Source organism: Myiozetetes cayanensis, unplaced genomic scaffold (assembly GCF_022539395.1).
Source record: "Myiozetetes cayanensis isolate MyiCay16 unplaced genomic scaffold, myiCay2020 scf2-11, whole genome shotgun sequence".
Taxonomy (NCBI): Eukaryota; Metazoa; Chordata; class Aves; order Passeriformes; family Tyrannidae; genus Myiozetetes; species Myiozetetes cayanensis.
Genome location: NW_026087411.1, coordinates 49,668,083 through 49,684,231, shown reverse-complemented (window position 1 = coordinate 49,684,231; position 16,149 = coordinate 49,668,083). Strand labels below are relative to the sequence as shown.

The following is a 16,149-nucleotide window of genomic DNA, read 5'->3' as shown; positions in this document are numbered from 1 at the left end:
TTCAGAAATTCTAGCCAAGAACACAAGCGAATTAAAAAAAAATATTCAGAGCTGTACTTCCAACAGAACATAAAAGAAACCCCACCAAACCTGAGTAGCTTATTGAGCTTTTCCACACACAGTCTAGAATTGGTTTGGCATGGAAAACCACGATCACATTAAAAGCAGGCTAATCACTATGTGAAAGTACTCCATTCTGAAGACATCTTTTGCCAAGTTGTTTATAAGCTCAAACTTGTGAACTCTAGTATTTTAACTCAGAAGCATGACCCTTCTGATGGGAGCAATGACTGCCCTGGGTGTTGAAAGGTGCTGAGCGGTGGTAGTGTCTCTGAACCACATCAGGAGAACTCTTGTGAGCAACCACTGCCTGCTGTTACTTGGTGAATCCTACACAGGAGACTACAGGTCTATTTTACACGTTGTCCTTCATTTTAACTTCTGCCAAAGTTCCATGAGCTTCCCTTTCCCTGCCATTACCCCTGACTGCTCTGCAGCTCTAATACAGGATTTGTGTTTGTTTGCTCTGACTGATAACTGGTTTTGAAGATCAGTTTAGGGCTCTTATATCTTTTCTCCCAGCAGGAGAAGTTGGCAGGACTACAGTACATCTTCATGCATAGTTTCCCAGAAGGACAATTTGGTTAGATAACCATATAAATCCTAAATCCCTTATATTAACTCATATTATTTATGTCCTGGGAGTAGCAGTCATCCTTCATATTGATATGGGATATAACGCCACTGTCTGAAACTAAAGGAAATCAGCTTTTTTACAGGATCCAGCTGGTACGATGAATGACTGAGTCATATATGCTACCTGTGAGTGGCTGGAAATCACACCTCTTCCCTGATTTCATTAGGCTATTGTGAACTCTATGCAATAGTAAATTTAACAACATTTGTCTGAAGCTCTTTCAATGACATGTGAAAAAGCTTATTGCTTTACACTTCTTCTAGAGCAGACTTATAGCAGACTTTTTTATGCTCTACCACCTTCTGTGCACTGATCCATACTCTGGAAGAGCAAAGTGTCCTAACAAACACTATCAGACTCCTCTTTGCAGCTCCTTGTGAGACTAAGTAGCAGCTGAAGGAAGTGCAAGGGCATGATAGGAGACAGAACTACAACAAGCTACAAAACAGTACTTCAATGTACTGCTTGGGAACCTCACAGAGATATGTCATGAAAATATTCAGGTATATGACTGCTGTTAATGGGATTACTCATGCACACAAGTTAAATGTGCAATCATAAGCATTTGCAAATAAGGCCAAAGTATGTTAAGAAAAAAAAATGTGTGTAATGAAAATGAAGTCATTAATCTGTTTTGTTTCTTAAACATAACTTCACTTATGCCAAAAAAAAAAAAAAAAAGGTAGGATTTTACAACAAAGATGCTTAGAAACTAAGACATAAGAAGGAACATATTTTCACTTGTTATTACTGCTACAAAAAGTATGGCTTCTGAAAGAAATTGTTGGAAAACGTGCAGTTGTTTCATTACAGAGAAGCCTAAACAATAAAGAAATAGAATACCCACAAGCTGAACAAACTTAATAAATAATATGTTGTGACCAACAATATATAAACATTTGAAAACAAGAAAATATTTACAATTATTCACATATTATTGCATAAAAGTTTACTACAGTATCACTAACACAGCAATATGAGAATGGCATACACAGATATGTTAAAAATGAGCTAGCTCAACTGCAGCAGTAGAAGGCCACATTTTACACATATTTAAACGTGATTACTGTTTCTTACATGGACAGAGAAACCTGTCATTCCTCATATGTAGACCTGATACAAGCATCTGACCAGATCAAAAACATCTATTACAAAATTACAGTGCTGGTAAAATAAGTAATGAGCACATTCAGTAACTACCATTCTCATCTTGCCAACCCAGAAAAAAAATCCATATGAACACATTCAGATTTGATGAATTATTCATGGTATAAACCAAGGAGAAAGAATAACGCTACGTTTGCATTACCTTCAGTACTTCAAATATATGCATGCAGTTATGACATACAGTGCTACGTTTACTGTACTTACATTTTTCTCTTGTACTTCAAATAACTGTCAGCCTCTTTATTACCAGTTTCTGACAAAATGTTGGCAATAACTACTGCTGAAAAAATTGGAATACCTTGCATATATTTACCTGCATCTTGGATGCTGTCCGCAGAAATACGGTATGATGTAAAACAACCTGGGATTGGAACATTCAGGGTAGTTTTCAAGGATACATACATTAATGTCCTGTGGGGGAGGAAAAAAAAAAAGCATTTTCCTTCTCTATTAACAACCATTTTCTTTATCTCATATTTTTATAGTCATCTCAGGGGCAAAGAACTGTCCTGAGGCAATAGCAAATATCTTAAAAGTCATCTATTGGTCAATTTATCTACTTTTAAATATCATTAGAAAGGTTCAGGATGGGGGAAAAAAAAATTATTTTGTCCAAGAATGCAAAAAACCCACCTTTTTTTTTTTTCCCCTGCTGCAAACTCCACAATTATTATATTGAGATTACTGTATAATTCAAAGTGGGACACATAGATCAACTTTCATATTGAGTAATATTTAAAATATTCAGGAGGTTATTTTCAAACTCTTCTTTCTTCTAACTACACGCTGGAGGAAAACTGAAGTAGCCAGAATAAATAAAATTGAGACAATAATCTTTTTTTTTTTATTATTTTTTCTTCATTCAGTGACTGGAATGAACAAACAAACTGCAATTCACACAGCTAACTCAGTATATGAACATACTTTTGGTTACAATTCTGTAAATTTCTCAGATGCTCAGAATTGAACCTACTGTATAAACTCCCATGGAACAAAGGGCTTATTAGAAAGTATTTATCATTTTCATGAAACATCGTTCATCTAATTAGAAGTTGTTTATCATTTTTCAAAGATGTCTCATAGCTACTGAACCCTGAGGAACTGTATTCCATTTCTAGCTTTACTGCAATAATAAACATACCTGCAAATGGGATTTAATTGCACTATCCTTATCTAGTCTAATAGAGCCTTATTCAGTAAGCAGACCCACTGACTCCAGAGACATATGGAGCAAAAAAAAACAAATTGCAACACAACAAAAGCAAAGATGGAAGGATTTAATCTTTGCAGAATCAATCTGCATTGTTATTTAGGTGTGCTTTCATAATGCAGTAGACTTGCTGCACATCAATATCAAACCAATGATTAAACAAATCTATATTTTATCAAGTAAATAAAATACAACAGAGAACATCCCACAAGACAGAAATGCTTGGCAGCATGGAGACCATCCCCTGCTCTCCCAAGGCAGTGCAGAGTACAGGCCTCCAGCCGTAGTATCCACACCTGAGACCTCACTGGAGAAGAGCTCCTCCCAGAACTTCAGCCCTCACATCTAACTTCATCAGTGTCACGTTCGGTTCTGCAAGCTTTTCAAAGCACATTCCTGTTTCCCACTCTGTATCACACTGGGTTTTTTTCTGAGCACAGAAAGCCAAGGAGAAATGATATCCTGTGCAGTGTTACTCTACTATCCTAAGCCATATTAATACCACATTTCCCAGTAAGATCATGTTTTCCCAGTAGGGCACAGACCCTTCAGGGCAGAAATGTTTTTATGTGAGACAAAAATTTGCAAGGTGACAGATGACAACCTTGCTTACTTAAATCACTGGAGGAGCCTTGTAAAAGATTATTCTAACACAGTCTGGAAAGATGTAGAAGGAAATACACAGAGCTATTTTGATCATAACACTTCACAACAAAGAAAGAGGTATTCTACTTTATTTCTCAGCTCCCAGCTACAATTCATGTTGCTCATATCCAGCTGGGCTTCTGTCTTCAGTAGGGCAGTGGGACACCCGAGAATCAGCCCTGGGGCTCCAAGTAACAACAGAAACAGACTTTAATAGTGCTGTATTTTTCTACTCTTGCAACAATTTTGTCTGAAAGTTAAGTTGGTAATGTCTACTTCCTTCTTCTGTAAACTTGTCTTTCAAATAAAAATCACAACATGCCCTAATCCATTAATCTGTCAATGAGCCACACGACTGGTCTATCAGAAATATACCAAAGGTGTGTTATTAATATATTTTTTCAGGTTAACAACAAACTGTTTTATTTGCCACAGTGAGTTCATACATGCTATAAGAGAAAGTTAGTATGCGATTAAAAATATTTCATAGAATCATTGAATAATCAATGTTGGAAGAGTTCTTCAAGAACATCTAGTCCAACCATCAGCCTAGCACCACCATAATCAACCTCTAAACTATATCCCCAAGTGCCACTTCCAGATGCCTCTTGAAGACTTCCAGAGAAGGTGACTCCATCACTTCCCTGGACAACTTATTCCAATGCCTAACCCCTCTCTTTTTTATTTAATATCTAATCTGAACCTCCCCAGTGCAACTTAAGGATATTTCCTCTCATCCTTTCAACACCACCCTCACTAAACCTCCTTTCAGGTATTTGTAGATAGTGAAGGGCTACAAAATTCCTTTGGGAATTTTAGTGCCATCACAAAAAGAGCAAATTTTAAAGTATTTTTAATAGAACAATAAGTAATTAACTTAAATTAATGTCTTTAATTCATGGCAAATTTGTACTACATACAAAAAGACAAAAAGATGTGACCTTATATTTAAGGGGAGTTTGATTTTTTTTTCCTCCTAACACAAAAGTACTAGGAAAAATAATAACTTTTTTTTTTTTTGTCCAGTAGAAGGAACAGCCAAGTTAAAAAAAAAATAAAGATCATTCTTGGGCTTCAAAGCATTCCCCATTTCTTGATCCTCAGTATCTTAATTAAAAATTACAGAAACATCAGATTCTGCCATGGATATACTGCAACTCTTAGTTACACTGACAATTTAAAATAAGGAATCATAACTCAAATACATACACGCCTTGCAAATATTTTTCCATTAATTATCTGCTAACCTATGGAAAATCATAAAAATATCCTTCCTCTCACAATCAAAATGAAAAATACACGTCTTTCCACACCCTACCCTTGTGGGTGCCACAATGTAAGCAGGAGACGCTGCTTACAGCCCAGACACAGTACATGCTCCTTACATCAGTCTGAAGGTTGCAGATGTGAAGGTGTGTCAGCAGCGACCTAAATAAATACCTTTCAAGTTTCCATAAAAGGTAATTCAATAAAACGATGTGGAAAACCAGCCACTGAGCCCAGTCTATGGCGACCTCTCCTGCTTACAAGGCTGTTCTTCATACACCACTCCAGTCAGCAGCGCAGTCCAGCCCTCACTGCCATCAGCCAAAGAAAATTATTCCGCTCTCCCAAGAGCCACCAAGAATCCTCTCGCGGCTTGTAAAATGTTTTCTCACATATTTGCTTGGTGTTTGTAAAGAGGTCAAACTGACCGTTACATCCTGAGGACAATGTTGCATCATATGAACTAAACACAACCATGACGAAAAAAACCCCGTAACTCCTCACTTTCTCTGACCCAGCTAGTGAGCTCTGGGTGGCCACGGAGTGATGGGGAAGAAAATGTAAACATGATGGCTCAGAAGAGGGCTTGTGAGTGCAAATATGAAATGAAAGAGGGAAAACACAACATCCTACTTCATATGGCTGCAGAAAGACACTGAAAAGTCAAGGTCCAGTCGACATGAAGGTTTCCAAAGATAAATGTAACACGACTTACTAAATCTTACTCAGAAGCACAAATCATTTACACATTTTAAAGGAAAATAACTATAATGTAACACACTTTTAACCCTAATTGGAGAGAGTTTTACTTTACCAGGTGTATTCAATCTCAGTGAAGTGTTTGGATAACTAGAGCCACACAGAAACAAGACGACTTGTTTTTTTCAAATTCTGGAGGCTTTTGGTACTTGTTTGTGCATCTATGCCAACAGCACTGGCAGCAGATTTGTGTGGGTTGGGCAGATGCTGGGCATCACTTCCCAAATCAGCACTGCCAGTACAGATGAAGCCAAATGTTTCCCATCCTCTGCTAATGTGGCACCAGGCCCCTCCAAGGTGGGCTGCCAGGTGGGGTAAACTGTGCCAAACTGTGTGGGATGATTGTCCTTTGGAGATGACAGCAAGCTGGACAAGTTTATTGGGACACCAGTGTCAGGCTGCAGAGCATGCAGTGGACATTCTGGGGAGAAGTGAAGTTCCACGAGATGGCAGAGCAGATCTAGCTAACTGAAATGTGGATTTTCTTTCCCCAAACACCCCCTGCATCAGCTGTGATTGCCCCTTCACTCCTGTGCAGGTTCTGCCAGCTACAAAAGCAATAGAAACCCTTTTCTTTCCCTCCATTGCCTTCTGATCTTCTACTACAAGAGTGAACCACACAGGGCTTGCTCCTGTAAATGCCACAACCCCATCCCAGCACTCCGGCTGCACAGGGCGATGCAAACTACAGTTAATGACTTCAGTCACTATATTAATTTCTTTTAGCACTTTTACCAATGCACTCATTGCAATGACTGGGAAACAGGCACCAGAGCGTGTGGCTGCTTCACTGTGACACCGACTGTCCCCACTGTGGCCAAATACTGGCACTGCTGTGAGAACCACCCATGCTCTCAGCATATTCTTCTGTTGGCACCATGAAATCTATGGATGCCAGGGATTTCTGCTCTCTTTTTAGCTACCTGGCACATCTCACATAGTTACTGAGGAGACAGCAGAGGTGGGTCTTGTGTTTCATCATGAAGAGGATGTCAATGCTGCAAAAGAGGAGACTGCAGCTATGAGAGACATCCAGCAAAGCTGATTCTCTGGTAGGTCTGTGCAGGAGATTTAGGTCTGCCTTGTGGAAATGCATGTTACAGAAGATGGAGGCAAATAACAGGGCTTTGGAGACTGGAGCATGAAACCTGGGGCACTAAACAGCTTGGGTTGTGCTCCCCAAAGACGACCTCTTCTAGCTAGTTTGAAACATTGCTTTCCTTCTTGAAAGTCAAGAAGCATGTCATTGTACCTTCAAAAAACAGTACATTTGAAAGCTGAACAAAAATCTGCATTTTAAAACTAGTTTTCAGTCACAGATAACATTCCTTTCAACTTGTTCTTGCTTGGCACATCTGTTTTCGAAGAGATCAAGTTAGTGGCAACTAACAGCAGGGAGACAGTACCTCTGTTAATTCTGTTTACTAACATCTCTTCATAAAAGAACATGGAAAATAAATCTGTTTGGCTGTTGACCTTTAATAAAGACAATTAGGGGTTGCATATATTCAATTCTGCCAATGCTGGCAGATAATATATGCTGGCAGGAAATAGCCCCCACCTCAAGTATTTTTCAGTCTGCCCTAAGGCAGAGAAGGTATATTTTAGCAAACAGATGGACAGAGGTGGACAGAGATGCAGCTGGTGGATGAGGGTCCTCCTGGTAGAGTGGTCTCACCATACTTGGCAATGCAGTGCAGCTTTGGCTGCTCCTGTCCCAGCAAGAAAGGCTGCTACAGAAGACTGTTACAGAAAAGTGTTGAGAAGTATTTTAGCCCATCCTTTGCTGAAGGAGAATGGAGTTCATCAGGGTTGCCATTTGCCCATTCTGTTAAAAAGGATTCTTTATATCCATCTAATTCGTACCAATGCTTTACTGCTCCTACTGTCAGGAAATCTTTCCTAGTATTTGATACAAAACCACCTTCATGTAATTTAGGGCAACTCCATTTTGTCTTGATCTCAATGAACACAAGGAATAGCTGCAGGACATTTGCTTCATAGCACATTTTTATTCATCTGAAGATTTACATTTCCCCAAAGCAATTCCTTTGTAAGACCATCTTCTGGACTTTTTTTCAATTTCTTAGAAGTCCTAAACCAGAGCAATTTTTAACTTAGGCTTTTTCAGTAAAAGCAGAAAAGACCCTGCTGGTACCTTACATAAGTTATCATCTGAACAAGAAAGGGCCATGAAGGGAATTAAAGAATAATTTTATGTCTCTGGCTCCTGGAACCCTGCATCTTCTATTTGACTTTAAATGCTAGATCCCAGAAATCATTTGTGCTACACATTACAAAAAAAAAAAAAAAAAAAAAAAGAAAGGGAGAAGATTCAGAAGAAATCATCATATAACACTGCAGATCATCACCCTTCTAATATACCATTCTGTTAATGTTAAAAGCCTCAGTGTTCAGCCAAGCAAGTCTAATACTAAGACTCAGTGTCTCCTGGATTGACGAGGCCTGCTCACAACTGAGCAGTAATATGCATTACCAGATTACTCAGAATGAAAAATTATGTAATGAAAAAAAGATAGAACATCACAGAATCAGAGAACAGTTTGGATTGGAAGGGAAATTAAAGAGCATCTACTTCCAACTGCCTTGCCATGGGCAGGGACACCTTCCTCTAGACCAGATTGCTCAAATCTGGGATGCTTTCACATATGGAAAAGGGCCCTCTAGAAAGAGCGTATGTCAGGAAAAAAACCAGTCTTGAACTGAAGTGACAGTCAAAGACAGTTCAGAAAAAAATGGATAAAGTGAACAGAAGATTGCCAGAACCAGCTAATATTAGACAACACTATAATGAAGAACACAATCAGCAAGGGGAAGAATCAACATCAGCAGAGAAAGCTTTGCCTGCCCACCTTCCAACAGGTCTTTGATTCAGTCACTAAAGACAGCACTTTGTTCTTAAATTCTCAGCGAAAAAAACAAAAAGAAAAAAAAAAAGAGTTAACAGTGAAGTAACGAATTTTACAGGGAATATTAATGAGAGCAGACTACAAATTTGACCTCTATATAATGCTTAAGGATGTTCACTGCTGGTAAAAACCAATAGATCCTTGCAACACGATACTCTGGATGACAAAGACATAACTGGATTTAAAAAAAACCCAAACCACCAAAAGAATATTAATAATAAAAAGAAAATATAAATAATTTATTCATAGAAGAGAGGTCTATCAAGGGCTATTAAACACTGATAGGGAAGCAATGTCTGTTGGTAAGGTGAAGGATGTCAGAAGCTGGGAGGACACTGCAGGTGAAACAACCCTTTAGTCAGCTTGTATTGGCTTCCCCATCCAGGCTGGATGATGCTGAGGTCTCAAGAAGGGCTTAATGCAGAAGGTTCACACCTCCACATATGACACAATAGCATGGATACTAAGGGATTTAAATGTTTCAAAATATCACTTCATTGCTACAATACAGGAAAGCCTATTTTAATAATGAGACATTTTTGTAGTTCACATTTTTCTCACATTTTCTTTCCTAGGTCAAATGTTCTCATTCCTTTAAAGCTTGACTGCATACACAGAAATTATACTAAACAGATTTTAGCCCCAACCTCAAAAATGCTTATACTAACAGAAACACACTGAAGTTCTATGAATGCCATGACCTCGTGAAGCCAGTATTACACTGTTTTTAACAGAGGTCCACAAAAAATAGTTTTAACAATTTAAAAGTTTAAAAGAGCCTTATTAGAACAAATACTGGAGTTCTGAATACTAAATATATCATCTGAGAGAAAAAAATCCATGAGCCAAAAGGAAATGAATTTAATTGACAATGAGCATTAAATGTTATTGCTTTTATCTATCCCAGCAGGGCAGAGGCAAAACAAACATGAGAGATCATTTCATTTGCCTTTTTTTTACAGGACTTTGTGTGAAAAGAATTGGGAAGGAAAATGCTTCCTTTCTTCAGTATAAAACTTCAAAATTAAAGAGTATATACATGGAGGAGGAAAGAAATGCCACATGAATCTAAAAAAAAATTATTGCAGGTTTCAGGAAAGAAGTATTTTTTAAAAACTATTAAGCTTCTTTCATCTGCAGATGTAGCAAAATTTTCAGTACAGAAAATGAACACTGGCTAGCTCATGTATGTTTTATTGCAACATACTGCTCAGCTACAGGTTAGATTATGTGCTGTCGTGAACTCCAGTAATACAATTTCCTTTTGCTGATGCTAAAGGAAGAGGGGCTGTATCCAACAGCTCATGACATGTCCCTCAATAATCCAATGACATCAAGCACACTGTCTAGCAAAAAAAAGAAACCTGCTGCTGACCTCTCCATTAACAAAAGAGTACAGGTTATAAATTTCTTTGGTTTCAACCCTTTTTTAAAAGTTAGATGATAAACCTCAAAAAGAACAGTAATGGCATTTAAGAAAACAGTCCCTCATAGCAGGAAAGTCTAAATGTCTTTCATGTCCTTGACCTACCACATTTGTGGTAGCACTGTACCACAAGCCTCTTGAAAAGTGAGAAAACAACTAGAAGTGCTAATTCTGCTTTCTTATCAGTCTTCTGCACAGCACCTACTGACTTGGAATCTCTCCCTTCATCTCTCAGGGCTGAAATGTAAGAGGAGCTGCAGAGAAGAGAAGAAATTCACACTGCTTCTGCATGTGGCTTCCCTGCTGCTGCAACTGGAGGTGGTTTCTGCTCTGCTGCCCCGATCCAGTTTCCTTAGTTAAAATCTTCCCCCTGCTTTTCTAACATTCTAACACTTTTCTGGAAAACTACTAATACTTTGCATCATTCACAGAACTGCCATTCCGAATAGCAGACACCAAATAGAACTTATTGATTCCACTTTTCAGTTTGACAAGACTATCACTGTACTGACAACACCAAGTATTAAAAACCTCCTAAGATTACCAGGTTCAGAGGCATAAGTAATGTTTCTATTGGCCTATTTTTAATTTTTTTTTTAATCTTCAGTTGTCTGCTGAATTTCTTTTCTGTAACTATGAAAAACAAAACCACACCTCCTCTCCCCAGAGAAACCCTGAATCTCTCAATCCCCTCATCTCAGGTGCTATGGTTTCAGAAAGCTCAGCAAGTCACAAGATCAAGTATAAAATCACAAAGGTTAATACATCTGCTAGGAAGAGTGTAAAATATGCTCTTTTTCTTCTCTTTCCTGTTTATCAAAGACACCAACTCCTTGGATTACATTCTCAAGAAATTTTGTTCATTTTTTTTTTCCTTCAGCTATGGATAAGTGCTTCAGTTTTCTTTTTTCCTTTCAAAGAGAACAGAAAATTAATTCTGAAAAAATAATAATCTCATTTAACAATCCATCTTCACCATGGAAAGTTTCCTATTTGCCACTGGTTAGTGGATTTTTCCCCAAGAAAAAGGAAATTACTCTTGACAAGCTCAGTTATGAATAGCGGCTGGCTTTGCTTGGATCAGAGTTCATAGGAAAAAGTTGTGTTCAAAGTAACCTGACTAGACTGATTCAGTGAGCAGTAAGCAGGCAGCTTTGCTGAAACAATGGCAGTCCATTTTCCCGAGTTCCGAACAACAAATAATCAGCCAATATCCTTTGTTGGGTTTTTTGGTGGTTTGGTTTTGATTTTATATAAAGCAATTATATTTACAAGGGATAGAGGAGTCTTGAAAATACTAGTAAACAAAAAAATGAAAAAGAAAGCAACGCTTAGAATAATAGAAACAGTGAACACCATTTTTACTTCAAAGGAAATTTTCACTATGTTGTTCATGGGCAAAATATTCTCTAAGCTGACACAGAGGTCTACTGCTTATTGTGAAAGATGGAGTTACCTTTTCATTCAAGACAGGCACCTACTACCCCCCCTATTATAGCTCATAACCACACAGTATCATCAGTAAATTGGTGAGGGATGTGTGTATTTTTGAATAAGTTAATTCAACTTCAAATAGCCATCTTAAGGGGAGAAAAAAGCACATTTGAAATAGCTGATGTCTGTTTCTTGGGGCTTTTTTCACATTTCTTTCTTTAAATAATGTGGAATTACAAGGAAGACAATAAAAAATTATTTCCTGGCAGTAATACCCTTCCTTACTTGATTGACTAAAAGGAAAAAATGGCCAAATGCCCTGAACCCCAACTCAGTGACAACAAATACAGTTTTGCAGTTTATCACATGCTGTTCCCTCATGTTTTCTCCTGGCAACATCATCTCACCGAGTTATGAAAAATTGCTTTTATTTTATCTTTTGAATTTGAGTAAAATCCACCACAAAAAGGCTGAAGGAATCAGGGGGCACATAGCTTTCTGAAAGACTCCCTTTGACCATCAATATCCCTCAAATGACCACGGTTATTTCTTTTGGGTTTCCAGTTCATTAAGGTGCCAAGATGCCTTAAAGCATGTGGTTTGAATCCATACTTGTTTCAGGGAACAGAAGCCATTAGTCCTCCCACTGCACAAAGCAGCAGAACTGCCAACTGCTCTTTTGATTGCAATTGCTTATCGGTCTGGCAAAGAAGTCAATCTGTCACCTCATTGTGTGAAGTCCCTCATCCTTCCATAGTCCTTCAGGAAGCAAATGAGAAGGGAGGACACCGAATATGAGTCTGGAGCCTTCATATTGAAACTGTTCATCTAACTGAAGCTATTAGTATGCTGAGATCCTTACAAAACAATTCACGCTCTTGCAAAAAAATTCTTTCAGAAAAAGGAAAAAGAAAAGGAACTGCAGCAATACTTTTTATACCAGGATGGAAAAATCTGATTTCTGGAATACTGACACCTGAAGAACACTCCTAGAGGAAAGCACACCAGCCACTTGTCAGGCAGGGCCAAGCAACCAGAGAGAACACCCCAATCCACTTGCCAACACAAACTTATGGCATTTGGTTGTTTTTGTAGAAACACAAATGCTCACCTCTACACTGCAGAAGCATACTGAAGCAAACAGAGCAAGAAGAGACAGCACCTGAAAGGAGCAAGCATCCTGTGCTTCAGCAGGCCCTGGGGTCCGTGTGATCTGGGACCAGGACAAGGCACAGCATTTTACTCTGTAGCTTAGGATGAACCTTAGAGACTTCAGCAAAACTAGGATAAATGAAGTCTTTAGTATGTCTGGGCACTGATGTCCCTTTTTTCCACAAAATGCCATCTCCGCTTCATATGGTTTTGACTTTAACTACTTCAGTCTTACAAATACAGAATTCAGAAGTGTGACCCAGTCATTCCGCAGCCAACAGAAGAGTCCACACCACCAACAACAAATTACACGATAGGAAAATATTTTGTTTACAACAAATACCTAAAGCCCAGGAGAGTCTTGGATGCTTTTATAAAAACACAGTTGTCCCTCACCACGTCAGCCGTGCACCACGGGCAGGCAGTTTTCCTCGTTTCACCACCCTGCATTCTCCCTGCCATCCACCACCTCAAAGCTTCAGCTTTCCTTTAGCTAATAAGTTTTAGAGATCAGGATCTCAGCTTATTTCACTTTGCTGGCAGCACTGACAGCCAGAAAACTTAGGTATAAACCAAAAAATGGAAAGAGGAAGGCGAATGACAGACAAGGAATAAAATGGGCTAATAAATTCAGTTTTATTTTCACGAGTTGTCAGTTCCTGCAGGTTTTGACACCTACAGAGGGAAGTATCTGACTGCTTGAAATTACATTATCATGCCACAGCCTGAACACATTCAATATACTGGCAGTTATACTGCCTCTCTCTGCCCTTCCTCTGTCAGGAGTAAAAGGTTCTGCAGTTTCCTTCCCCATCACACTGTCAATAGAAGAGTTTTCATTTAAGCTGGTTAGAGCATAAAACAACATGGAAAAGGAAACTGGTCTGCTCCTAGCAAGGTGTGTACTTAGGAGGTTTTACAGGTTTTCTAGGGACACCTACCACAATTTCATTAGACAAGTCTTTAAAAATATTAATTTTAAAATGTATAGTAACAGAAATGGAAACTCGAGGCATTCTTTTCCTCTGGATGATAAACCATTCCAGTTCTAAAAATCAGTCTATTCCAACTTAGGACAAACAAAATATCAATAATTAGTTTTACTTGATGACTACTGAAGACTACGCTTGAGCTTCATCATGCACAGTGTTGGACCATGCACTGAAGATAACTGATATGAATTCATATCACACATAATCCTCTTGTTTTCATTCACCTACAATAGTTACTTGTCAGTTAACAATCACTAAGTCATCACTTACTGAGAACCATGTGTTATCTCCTTAGATGTGTTTTCCTGTTGCTTTCACGTTAACAAAGTACATGAAAACTGAAAACTCAAATACTCAAATTGAGACTTACTACCAAACACCTGAAAGTCATCCACTCTGAAACTACTGTAAATCAAAACCAAGAGACTTCTAGTTTCTGAAAAGCGTGCACTTACAAAAATATTTAAACCCACTATCTTAAAGATTTTTACATCTTCTGTTTTGGTATCTTTACTATTAGCAGTGCATAATGTAAAACTGTGGAAGCACTTCATACTTTAACTGCATTTGTATCTTAGCTTTTAAAGATAACTTTGAGAATAGTTTTGACAGCATTAACAATTAATAGCTTCAGCATCAGTCTGGGACTTACAAAAATTCATTTGATCGGCAGAGCTGTAAGACAACAAATTAGCCACTATGGCATGTACCCAAGAACACTCAACTACTTTAAAGTCAAGATACAACACATTCAGCTGGAGATGTCTATAATTGTAACTATCTTATATGCATCAGTTAGCAGCAGATTTCTTTTGCAAGCATGTAATTACAAAGTTTGATTTGAGTCACCCAGAGCAGTCACTAATTTCAGAAAATTGGTATGGGCTACGAGGAACATTTAGCATATGCACAGGAAAAGGTCCCTGGGTACCCTGAGGCTTCAGATGTGTACTTATCAGATATTTTCTAACAAAGATGTCTTGCTTTGGTAATTAATAGCCCTTGAAGGCTACATAGTTACACTTTTTAAAATAGAGTAGAGTAGAATATTTCAACCAGAAAGAGCCTACAAGGATCACCTAGTCCAACTGTCTGATCAGCTCAGGACTGACTGAAAGTTAAAGCATGTTGTAAAGGGTGCTGGTCCAAATGGCTCTTAAATGTTGACATGCCATGGGCATCGACCACCTCTCTAGGAAGCCTGTTTGATCACTCCCTCTGTAAAGAAATCTTTCCTTTTTGAATACATATAAACTGTTATTCACAACAATGACGAGCAAGGTCTTCCACACCTTAATTACATGTTGTCCTATTACCATCTTTCTGGTCATTCCTGGATCTGGCAACTACCAATTCAAGTTGGGATCTTCTAGGTCTTGCACTGAAACAGCCCACAAGCAATCATTCTTGATGCCACTTTTCCATGCCTACTGAGAATTTGTCTTCTCATATCTTTTCTCTTGTTTCCTTCTTCCTCATCTGAAAGTCCTAATCTTTGACATTCCTCCTATAGAAATGATTTCATCTATTCACCATTGCTCCTACCCATTTCTGAGTATTCTCCAGTTCTTCCAAACCCATTTTGGGAATGGGAGGTCACAAATGTAGGAATTCAAGTGCAGACACACTAGAGATTTATACAGAGTGAAGTCCTCTATTTTGCTCTCTATTGCTTTTGATTTGCCTTTTCTGACTGCTACTGAGAACCAAGCTGATGTAGAGTAGAACCATCTACCACACACTCTCAACCAGCAACAGGTTTCTGAGAATCCATCATTTTCTATGTGAAATAAGGATTATCCCCCTTGGCTACACAAGGATTCTGTTCTTACTTCAGTCTCCAAAAATGTATTTCCTGAAAATATAACACAGACATATGCTCTTCCCTAATATAGTTTACATGGCCTTAGAAAGCCAGCATCAATATATTAGACTCTTTGTTCTGTGGACAGGATTTTCCACTCTACAGAACAGTATCCTCCTATAGAGAAGCTGGAGAAAACTAGTTCCCCAGGCTACCACAGCAAATAAACACCAAAAGAAAACACAAGAGAGAACATCATGCTCAGAAAGTGCACAGAATAACAAACTTAGCAAAATCACCATAAAAATGAAGATTCACCATTCTCAACTTTATACAGCCAGATTCTTTAATAAAAGAACTTAAATTACTATATATACAAATGTCTTAAATAGCACTACCAATACACAGTATATGGTAAGACCCTGTAATAAGGTTAAGTTTGAATAAGAATGTGGATACTTAGTGCTTGGACCTCTACTCCTACTTGGTTTCTGGTTTCTTGTGTAGTTTCTTAATACTTGCAACAGCCAGAAATTTTCAGACTAGTACAACGCTTCATGAAAAAATACCTCACCTTTTTTATATTCTGTTGTTATCATGTATCCTGTCTCCACAAAAAGGAATGCAACACAGAATAGTATCATTAAAATAAAAGCATAGTATTAAT

The 16,149-nt window shown here is 38.2% G+C and overlaps 1 protein-coding gene across 1 annotated transcript in view; it reads right to left on the bottom strand.

Moving 5' to 3' along the window:
* UST (uronyl 2-sulfotransferase) overlaps window positions 1-16,149 on the bottom strand; it is a 152,890-nt gene that overhangs the window by 30,708 nt on the left and 106,033 nt on the right. The window contains exon 6 of the mRNA XM_050316281.1: window positions 2,178-2,275. Coding sequence (XP_050172238.1) covers window positions 2,178-2,275 — 98 coding nt within the window. The remainder of the gene's footprint in view (window positions 1-2,177; window positions 2,276-16,149) is intronic.